General features: G+C 43.1%; 1 protein-coding gene across 1 annotated transcript; it reads right to left on the bottom strand.

The window, feature by feature from the left end:
- Positions 1–1,480: 1,480 nt before the first annotated feature.
- Positions 1,481–5,732, bottom strand: LOC136546173 (annexin D5). Its single transcript, XM_066538145.1, has 7 exons — positions 5,551–5,732; positions 3,966–4,111; positions 3,522–3,740; positions 2,948–3,163; positions 2,772–2,861; positions 1,834–2,037; positions 1,481–1,755 (listed from the first exon to the last, which is right to left on the bottom strand). Exons 1-6 carry the CDS (start codon positions 5,624–5,626, stop codon positions 1,834–1,836), a joined length of 951 nt encoding a protein of 316 aa, XP_066394242.1. The 5' UTR covers positions 5,627–5,732; the 3' UTR covers positions 1,481–1,755.
- Between the last annotated feature and the right edge of the window lie 6,044 nt (positions 5,733–11,776).

Here is an 11,776-nt window from a genome sequence, read left to right as displayed (position 1 = left end):
CCCACCTCTCTTTTATAGTGCTGTGCGACGGGAGGCCACCAACCAAGGAGCGGTTGGGTGCCCCCGATCAGGGCGTTGATCCAATGGCCCAATTGGCCGGTGGAGATGAAACTAACATTTACATCTGCTTTTTCTTCCTCTCGATCTTTCTCTCAACCCTTGATTTCTCTACTATAGGAAACGTGTTACTCGTGCAATTGGCGTGCTTTGAATATAGAGAAAATCGGTGTTTTTCGCCGAGGGCGTTTGTCGTCGCAATCTCGTGTGTCCGTGCCAAATTGATTTTCGCGTGCGCGTGTGTTCACTGGCTACTTCGCGTGTGTGTTCGAGTTCGCCGGTGATCATCGCGTGGGTGTATGTGTACCGATCATTCGTGAGAGCTCCATCACTGAAGAAGCCGTGTCTCAGCACCAACGAGAAGATGACCAACGACGACGGCAGCTCGGGTGAGCGTCGCGTGGTCAAGGATAATTCGCTGGTAAGGCCAATGCTATTGACGGTGATGGAGAATTCTCCTTGACCACTCGAATTCGTATTGACGAACCATTTTTTATTTTTCCGTTTTTGATAAATGTGAAAAAGGGATGTCGTTTTTGTTTTCCCCATTTTTTTGCTAGGATATGCCATTTTAGTTAGTGCAAATAATGCAACATAACAGATATGCCATATAGTCTTGCAATTTTATACTTTTGTTGTCCTGTATGAACCTTACAATATAAACTAGAATTATCAATTATGTGAAGTCATGTTTTTTGGTTTTATGTGTCGACATTTCCATTGTCTTTCTGTATTCCGACCATTATTTATTGATACGTTTTTGTCTGAATTTATCTGTTTTCGATTTTCAATGAATCCCATTTTTCCCAATTTTGATTTTGTTTCTGTAATAAAATTTAAAACTGAAAATGATTTTTTTCTGATTTTGTTTTTGCTTCCGTAATAAAATATAAAAGTGAAAAATGAAAGATAGTTTATTCCAGGTTTTTATCCGCTGAAGCACCCGGCAGCCCACACACGAAGTCACTCTCCCCGCGTGTAGGTGACAATGTGACATACGACCTGTGGCTGCTAATTTGCTAAAAGACGTTGTTCTCCGTGAACGACGGAGAAAACAGGGATATGAGATTAAATGCTAGCAGCGAAAACAGAATAGCAAAATACCATATAATAACTGATTCACTGACGAAGGAAATGGAATGACCACACACAAACATTACATAATATATATTATTGGTGTCATAGAGACAAGTCAAGTCAAGCCCACCGGGACCAGCAACAGCTCTAGTACCCCATCCAGAATTTTCCAACAAGAAACCCAGATCCAAATATATACTCACCTTATACTAAAAAATGAGTCGTTTTGGACAGCAACATGGTCTCCAAAACATAACTTTGACTACTTATTTTTATAAAGATATTTATCAAAAAATGATATATGTAAATTTTTGTGAAAGTATTTTTCAAGACAAATCTATCCATATGGTTTTCACATTTCCAAACTCAATAACTTAAAAGTTATTAATAATTTATATTTTCAATGTTTAACACAAGCCTGGTACAAAACGACTTCATTTTTTATTTAGTATGGAGGGAGTACACGAATACTTTAGACAAGCATACTACGAACTGCATATGTGGCAGTTAGACGAATCCACGAGTCACGACAGATAAATGGCAACATCATAAGTTTTCCAGGTACGTCGCCCCATTAGGGTGGATCGATGGAATATCCATGTCCCATGGTCGAAACATAGCCTGACAAAAGAGGAAAACAAGAGTGAATTTGAGACCAGTTTGAAAATGATATAATCACAGTAGCTCCAGAGAACGAACCTAATGGCCATGACCAACAAGTGAAAGAAGGAACGTCCGATAGTTTCCTGATGTCTCGGAGTTGATAGCCTCAGCTAATGGCTTCTTATACTTCTTGAAGTACTCTGCCTTGATATATTGCATGTCAATCTCAGTCCTCGTCACCACGACCCTTATAAGTGTCTTGTCATCGGTGCCTAGACCTTTCATGGCCTTTCGTAAGAGCTGTATTCATGTCATTATAAGAGAAAATTGGTCACGTTGCAAGTATCAAACTAGGAAAACAGAGGTCTTAAACTATTATCAGATTCTACAATGGTATGTTGCCAAAAAAAAAAAAAAAAAATCTGCAATGGTAAACATAAGAGGTTTAACAAAGATTACAAAATGCAGAGATTTGTTAAAAAGTAGGAGTTGATTGAGGATGCTATCCTAACCTCTGCATAGAAAGTAAACTGCATACATAAAACATAGCGCCATGTGATCTCATGTTAATAGCATATTCTATCAGGCCATCAGCATTCCCATATTTAAGATACTAGGGTAAGCCAAATGAAAAAGGCAGCTAGGACAGTCTAGGAGGGGAGTCATGGGCACCGAAGATACAAGAGCAATCATGGGCACAGAAGATACAAGAGCGATCCACAACATGTTCATTTTGCAGCATTAGCAGAAAATACTACTTTGGAATGGTAGCAAGTTTACATATAATTAAAATAAGAAATAAAATATACAAAGATCAACTGTAGATGGTACAGCAAATTTTATATCAGTGTCGTATCAACAAGTGATCTTTGCTTCACTAAATGTTAAATTAAAATTTCATAAGAAAGAAGAACAGTTGTTGGCTATGGCTAAATCTATCAGCAAAACATAACTTGACTTTAAATCAATCAGTGATTTTACAGAGTTTTAAAAGCTACAATATTTCTTTACTGAAAACAGCATGGGTGCAGTACCTTAGCAAAATACTTTGCTGGGTTTTCCGCACATCTGAGGATAGTCAAAAGTGCAAATTCAAAGTTTCCAGATGTTTCGCTCTTGATAACCTGTCATCATATATAAAGGACACTGAAAAATTCCAGAGAATAAAAAAAAATGCTTATTCCAGAAGTGTACTAAACAGAAGTGTTACCTTCTCCAATTTCCGGTCATACATATGATGGTAAGCAGAAGAAACAGATGCCAAGTGTGCCCAACTGCGTTCAGTGAAAACACGGATAAAGGTCTTCTCATCCGTACCCAGCCTTTTCTCACCAGCTTTGTACAAATCCTTTGCATCATGTGTCACAATGGTAGGATCAACCTCAGGACCTTCATAGCGTGGAATCCCCACATAGGCGAGTAAAAGCTGAAATATACATTATATCGTTAATTACTTCTGGCAGAAAAAAAAAGTGCAATTTAAATTTGAACAGATATTAACTACTAACTTATAAAAAGTACTGATTGGCATACAGCACATGAAGTTCATGCTACAGATCTCTTTGTGCATTAGGTAAAAGCATAAATGACTACAGAAAAGCAATTGAAGCAAGTTCACATCAGTAATTGCAATATGTCAATGAAGAATGGCCATTCCATCAGTCTTATACAACACAGACATTAGATGTGAGAATATCTCAGACATTAGACTCACAATGGCAGATTATGCAGTCATTTAGCAGCAAATGGAAGTTGTTCCAAAGAAATTATAGCCAAATATTCACCTTCTGGTGATCGCCAGATGTGTGGTGACCAATGTCATGCTCAAGATATGTACCGAATCTAGCATAATAAGTCTGTTTCATTATTTGCAACTGTGATGGTGTCCTGGAACATATAATCTCAGTGGCTGCTCTCAGATCCATAGTTTCACCACTTAGAGCTTCTCTCAAAACAGTTGCATCACGTCCAGCAGGATCAAGAATCCACAGTGACATAGCTTTCTGGAGCCACATGAAACGAAGTTAACATATTTAACACACCGATTTTGATAAATTAAATGTAAACACATACATGAAGCAACACATATTCACATTTTTAGCTAATTGATTCTAATCATCAGTTTTCATCGGTGAATATATGGTACAGTTGATGAAGCATATTGGTACAGCTAGATTAATGATTTGATTATTTAATAAAGAGAACAATTCTTCGAGAACTTTTCATGCCTTGTGGTTTCCACTGAGTTCAGATGAAATACGATGAAAGAGTTCCTCATGATACATAGCCCTGTATTCCTGTTGAATGAGTCCACGTTGCACTGAATCGCGATGAGTAAGTATGTTTGTCACTACTGTACTGTCACAGCCAAACCCTGGACAACCATAAACCAAGGCACAATATAAAGAAAGTCAGCATGTTTAGTGACCACCTCCTGCAAATCAGTAATGAAAAAAAGCTTTGATATTTAAGTAAAAGCATCGAAGTATACACAACCCTCAATTACTGGAATTCAGTTCCATGTCTAAGTTTGACTATTTATGCTCACTTGCAGACAGCAGCTGTCATCATTCAAGCACATCAAACCAAACTCGCTGTAAACAACAATTTTCAATTTTGTTGAAAAAATAACAGATCAAAAATCCGGTTGTGATAAAAAGACAAAAGAAACACCTTGAATTAATAGTTACGGACCATCCCAAGTAACACATATCGAATTACAACATTTTAGTTATATAAAGTTACAGGTAATGGCCAGTAACAAATAAGTTCCTGGAAAGTCACATCTCTAAGCCATGGAAAGTCAGAAACACTAAATAGAAAGAGCAGATGGATTACATATGTCAGTAACAAATGAGTTTCTGGAAAGCTAGAAGCAGTTGGCCTGATTTTTGGCCTTTTGTTTCGGCAGTTGGTGCACAACACTCTTAAGATATTGTGAGGAAATTGGAATGTTTATGGGAAGGAAATGCATAACAAAATAGAAATGAACAAAACAATAAAATAATTAGCAAACACATCAACTTGCATACCAGCTAGCTACAAAATTCTTTAATCACAATTGGAGCATACAAAACGACACCATACTTTCCTTAAAAACAAAATTTTATATATGTGAATCTTATAGTTATTATGCATTTCTCTCAGCCACCTTAAAAACAAATTCTTATATATGAACCCTATAGTTATGCATTTCTCTCGGCCACTGTACACTAATTTAATTATCTAGTAGACATGTGGAATATATTGCCAGAATTTGTGCTACTTGACTCCAAGAACAAACTATTCAAGGCTCGAACCCACACGTGACTTCCCTTGTATCAATCCACTACCCACTTACCCCAAATTGTAGTCAGATAAAACAAAAACTGTCTTAATCACCGGAATTGCTATCACTGCATCCAGATCAATCGCTACAAAATTTGACCTAGCAACACAGTCAATTTCCCTCGAGGAAATATCCAATGGCCTATATAAGCCTCTAATAACAAGAACCCTCCTCGACCACCTCCCCATCTGCCATCTGAACCGAGTCCGGCCAGCCCCCTGGAATAGGGAATTCTAGCTTCGTCCAGCTCCTGGACACATCCCCGAACTCGCATGCGCGGAAAGTCAAGGTAACCGCCAGGCAACAGAATAGCAACGATGGTTTCGGCCCCCATAGCCATAGCATAAGTCTCGTGTTCATTCAGCCACAATATCTGACCGAAAACGAAAATCGAACAACAACGCCGCGCGGCGGACCCGACGAATTGTGGTGCAGACGGAAATTTGGGCGAGAACCCGAGGGGGGGAAGTAGTGGCGTGGCGGACCTTTGAAGGCCTTGTGGAGGTCGATGGCGTCCTGGCGTGGGTTGGGGGGCGCCGGCGGCAGGGTGAGGCTCGCCATCGCCGGCAATCGGTGCGCGCTGCCCGCGATGGATTCGATACGATTCGATTTGGTCGGCTCGGGGAGGAAGATTAGCGAAATAGGGGTGCGCGCTTTGCGTTAAAAGCATGAGGAAGAGCAGGTAGCGTGGACCGCGTCTAGCCGTCCGGGTCGTTTACGTGGCCGCTTCAACGGACGGCACGGCACGGCACGGACCTGACTGGGTTGCCATTTGCCAACTAGAGAGAGGCCATGCGTTGCCGCGTCATCGCTTTCGGCATGGACAGTAGCTCTGATGACCCAGTACCCAGAAACCCTGTACATGCAAGGCTACCTTGGGCGTGATTGTTTTACATGAATTTGGTCTGGCCTGGTCCAAGTGAAGAATCAGCCAGGGCACATTGATGCACAGTGTTGTCCACTACCTAGATGCAGGAGCCAGAGCCTTTGGGAGCCGAAATAAACAGGCCCGTTTGGATTGGGACAATTGGCCACAGGACATGCCAAATGAGCACCGACGGCTGGTGGACACCGCAAATGCGCCAATTTGCTGCTGGCCACTGTGTTTTCACTTTGAGTTGCCAGAAGACACCGCGCCCCGGTTTGAGCCAAGAGAGGAGAGAGAAATATTCATTTTGGACATGTGGTGTCCTCGAGCCAAAACGACAACCTGGTCTGGTTCGACCACATTTAACCGGCCCGACCCGGCAGTTAGGGTATCGACGCCCTCCAGCCTTCCCTCTCTTCCCCATCCCCTTCTCCAAGTCGGCGGCGGTGGCGATTTGGTTGACGGCGGCGGTGGCGCAGGCTTGGCAGGCGCGGGATTGTCAAGCGGGCCAGTGGGGGCAAGCAGAGGCCTAAAGATGGCGACAGGCTTCGGCGCTTCCTCCTCGACAGGTTCGCGCGGACCGAGTCGACAGCCGCCGACGGGTGGGCAGCCGCTGTGCCCTTTCTGCCGGACGGCCACCATTGTGGAGCGGACCTCCAGAACCACAAACAACCCAGATAAGCAGTTCTACACTTGCAAGAATCGGGACTGGGTGAGTTTTTTGTACTTCATGTTGTTCATTTTCGTCAACGCCAACTCCAGATCTAGGGTTCATCCGAAATCTCTACTTGAACAGGGCAACAGCAAGTGCGCTTTCTTCACGTGGAAGCCGGTGAGTGATGGCGTCGATGCTGCATCATTGACGGCCGGAGTCTAGGCATTGGAGAAGTCTCTGTTGGCCCTAGGCAATTCTATTGAAGCTCAGAGTCTCCATGTCAGTAGAATAGCTGGGCAGCAGAGAGTGGATAGGTGGTTGAATGTGGCCAGTGTGTTTGTAGGAGTTGTGTGCTTTGTTGTCTTGTGCAGTTGTCTTGTGCATCTTAATGCAGAAGCAAGATTAACTTTGTAATGGCTTGAGAAATGAATGGAAGACAGTTATCTTGCAATCCCAAGTTTAATACAAGGAAACTGAGCCTCAGATGGCCATAATACAATACCAAGTGTCATAATACAATACCAGTCCAAGTGGAGCCTCATATGGCCACAATACAATACCAGTTTACACATTACATAGTTCATTTGCCAGAATTCAATACCAGGTGTCATACATAACCCAGACCAAGTTTATATGGCCATAGCATCCTTAAACTGACAGAGAAGTTCACAAAATCACATAAATCCATCATAAAGAGGAAGCCATGTTGCTTGCACACTCATAGACTTCCATCAACCTCTTCTTGCTCCTAGTGCTAGCGCTGGGACTTGCTGATGATGTACTTTGGCTCCTTGTCACTGCTCCTTGGCTGGCCTACTTCCTTGTCACCGGGGAGTTTGAAACCCTGCACAGTTATACACATGTTAACATGTAGTCCCTAAACTAACATAAAAACTGAAGGTAACAGATGGATCACATACTGTTTAGTAGGTGTGGGCTCTGCAGGTGTGGGCTCTGCAGCTGTAGGAGTTGCCTTCTTTTTCTTGTTGGGTTGTTTCCCCTTGGTGGAGGCCTTCCTCTTCTTCTTAGTACAAGGATCTTCTGGGTTTTCTGTAACCCTGATCACTTTTGGCTTGGAAATCCTCTTCCTCTTCTTGGATGGATCTTCCGTGGTTTCTATGATCTCCACCACTTTTGGCTTGTAAGTCCTCCTCCTCTTTGGTGGTGCAGGTGGTGGGGCATCAGGATCATGGATAGTTTCATTGTAGGTTTTTTGTAGGTGACCAAATCCACCACACCTTTTACACTTTCTCTTGCCTCTACTGCTTGTCCCACCTTCTTCAGAGCCAACTATCCTTCTCTTTCTTGGCCTACCTGCTGCTCTATAGCATAAAGGAGGAAGTAGCTTGAAGCCAAGGTCCACCTTCTCCCATTCTTCCTTGTCTGGCATTGGAGGCACATCAGATGCATATGCTGCTATGAACTTCTGCAACCATTAAGGAAGCCATCAATGCATGGCTTCAGTGCTACAAACATCCTACAAAACCTTCTCTTCTCATTCACAAGCTCCCATTCAATCTCTACAACACTACCAGGACACCTCTTCTCAACCTCCCTCTTACAAGAAAACACATGGACAAAGCTGTCCTCCCATCCACCTAAAATCTCATCTAATGCCATTTGCCTGCCATCCCAAACAACGTACTTGCTCACCTTGATGTTGTACTTCTCCTCCAACTGTTTCCTTAGAGCTTTAGGCTGAATAGTTGGGTCCTCCCTTAGCCAATTGATAACTCTGTCCTTCACCCAATGATTGGTAGCCATGCAATTCTTTTCCAAATTCCCTATGCCGGCACATCTGTGCTTGTGTGGCATCTTCTTAATCTACAACCATCAAAGAATGAAGGTAATGAAATAATATAGAGTTAGTGAAACAGCTACATCAATGAAACATGGCATAAACAAGTAATGAAAAAGTGCATACCTGCCATGTCTTCCCATCTGATAACTAAGATGCATGAATCCTCCACCTACACCTCTCTGCCTTACAGTAAGCTCGGTACCGCCTTGACTCACTATAAGGAACTACAAGTTCAACTTCATTAAGCACAGCATATTGCCTAATACACCTCTTAAAACATAAACCATCTTCAAAAGTAACACCAACTGCTATTTTAGGGTTATCTACATCAGTGACATGCAGCACACTCTCACAGCCCCTCTCATCATCCACCTCTAGTGGGTCATCATCCTCTGGGTCAGTGTTAGGATAGTAAGAACAATCCTCTTGACCATCATCATTGAGCTCATCATGGTACTTCTCTTTCTCATCATCCACTCCTACATACTCAACCTCATCCTTCTCTTCCCAGTCATCATTCTCATCATCCTAGGCATCAACACTCTCATCACTCTCATCATGGTCAGCAATGTCATCAGCCTCAAACTCTATAGTGTCATGAGCATTAACATCTACAGTGTCATCAGGCTTAGTATTTCCAGAAGGACACTCAGCAGTAGGAGCTTGTAAATTATCAGGGTAAATCACATCTAAAGGCATAGCAACTTCAACATTTTCATCATCAGCAAGATTATCATGCTCAACGGGATTAGCATGCTGAACAGGATTAGCATCAACACGAGCCGTGTTCCAAGGAGTTGTGTCAATAACATCTACAGTTAGTGGCAGCTTCCTACTATCCCAATAAACATCAAATACATGCAGCAGAGCACTATCGGAATTTATGTGGACTGTCTCATTCTTGGTTGTGTCAAAGAAGGAGACATGGAGATCTTGATCCTGACCATGAACTATCTCCTCACCGAGCAGCTGATGAAAACCCATCCAGTTGAAAATATCCTTATCCACCACACGCATGTAACTCTGAGTAACATGATAGTCACCGAGCCCATTCGGTCTTTGCTCTACATAAGCAGGAACTCTAATCGTCAATCTACACACTGAGCTCAGATCCATGCTAAATCAAAACAAAGTGAAACCAAAATCAACTCTAATCTAAATCTGCCATGTTTCTAACGCATCCGCAGGCAAACAAATCGATCAACAAGCAGAGAAGATAGATATCATACCCTTTTTGAAGCCATTTCAATTGAGAAACCCTAGGCGGAGACCCAGGGCACTGCGCGGTCTTCTGGGTTGGGGATAGCATCTTCGGGTTCTTGATGGGGGATGACATCCTCCTCAACTCCACATGGCAGATGACTCCTTCGGCTCGAGGTATAAGCGGTGGGGCTCAATGGATTGGACGGCGGCACGGCGACAAACAATGGAGTGAATAGCGGCGGTGGGCGAGAAGGGGATGGGGAAGAGAGGGAAGGCGGGAGGGTGTCGATACCCTAACTGCAGGGTCGGGCCGGTTAAATGTGGTCGAACCAGACCAGGTTGTCGTTTTGGCTTGAGGGCACAACATGTCCAAAATGAATATTTCTCTCTCCTCTCTTGGCTCAAACTGGGGGCGCGGTGTCTTCTAGCAACTCAAAGTGGAAACACAGTGGCCAGCAGCAAATTGGTGCATTTGCAGTGTCCACCAGCCGTCGGTGCTCATTTGGCATGTCCTGTGGCCAATTGTCCCTTTCGATTTTGATGGATCGTGGAAGCTGTTAACTTCCATAATCCATTAAGTACACACCTACAACTTTTATCAAGCTTACACAATCGAGAGAACCCTAGATTCCATAATCCAAGAAGCTGGGAAAATAAGATTCTTTGAGCTCCCAAATGTCGAAAGACAATTATTGTAACGACCCGAGTTCGTTACAACATAGACATTTATTTTTGACCATCCGAGTAAGCAGTCACCCAAGCCCTCCAATAGATTCCTGGTGCCTTGAGCTGGACCAACCATCAAGAACCTACCAAAAGGAACCCGTAACTATCTTCCAATAGCCATGGTCAGGCTCATACCTAGAGTGATGGAAAGAAAACCGAATGGATTAAGAGATATCCTGTCAACATCATCAACACCAACTCAACCTCAGAGAACACCTCAAGATAGGACAACTCATGATCTACAATACCCAGCCAACCAATGACAGAATCAATTGGGCAAAGATAGTGATATACCGAATAGTCCGTCAGTTCTACCGGACTGTCCGATAGATCTCAGATCAGCTGCAGTAAGTGGGAAATGAGTTATCTACCACTTAAGGGAGTGGGACCCACATGTCAGCATGAGTTGGGGCACTTCATCAGCAAAAGTTGCACCCTCTCACCCACCCATTCATTTGCCACTCTCCCTCTCTCTCTACACCCCAAGAACAAGGATGAACCCTAGAACTAGAGAGAAAGGATTGGAAGGGAGATTGGAGAAGGAGAAGAGAAGGGAAGGAAGCATCATCACCACTTCATGGACACCATCAACATCTTCAATCTTGTTCTTGGTGAGCTCAAGAGAAGTAGCTCTCATTTCTCGGATTTTCCTCCCAAGAGTAATTTGTGGTTTTTGGTGAAGGATGAAAGGATTCCTTGCTGACGGTGATTCCATCGTATGTAAGTAAGTTCAAGAAATCTTCATTTAGCTCAAGCACTCAAGTACCTCATGGATTAATCTTTGATTCATCTTTTGGTGCCTTGCAAGAAGAAGCCCATGAGTGACCAATCTCTTGAATGAAGAAGTAGTGATGAGGAAAGCTTGGATCTTCAACTTTTGGCTACAACTCTCAATCTTAGAGCTAAGGATTCTATCTCAATCTCATGGCTTTATCTTTATGTTCTTATGTCCCTAAGTTTGATCCTTAACCTATAGCCATACTTAGTAAAACAAGCTTCAAACCTAGCTATCTTGAGCTTAGTAAGCCACCTAAACTATCCTAGAGATATCTTGCACATGCATAGATCACAGCTGAGCACATCTAAGTTTGGAACCCAAGATTACCTAAGAGCATAGGTTATGTCAACAATTTGACGGAGTGTCCATCGTATCAACAGAGTGTGCGATAGCTCTAGAAAATCAGCCACCGGAACCTTACCTTCTATCGACATGAACCAGCAGAGCGTCCACGGTCTCTCATGGAGTGTCTGTTGAATTATAAAGACTTATAGCCAGTGAACCTGAGAGCACCAAGCCTATACCGGAGCGTCCGTCACTCACGGCGGAGCATTCAATGAATTATAGAGGACAGTAACCCAGTAACTCGAGATCTCCTAGTTCCTACCGGAGTGTCCGCCACCTAGGTCGGAGCGTCCGTCAAGTGAACAGTAAGGATGAAGTTGCCTAGTGAGCTTACC

This window comes from Miscanthus floridulus, chromosome 3 (genome assembly GCF_019320115.1).
Source record: "Miscanthus floridulus cultivar M001 chromosome 3, ASM1932011v1, whole genome shotgun sequence".
Classification (NCBI taxonomy): Eukaryota; Viridiplantae; Streptophyta; class Magnoliopsida; order Poales; family Poaceae; genus Miscanthus; species Miscanthus floridulus.
Note: the sequence above shows the minus strand (reverse complement) of the source record. Positions and strands in the feature narration are given on the sequence as shown.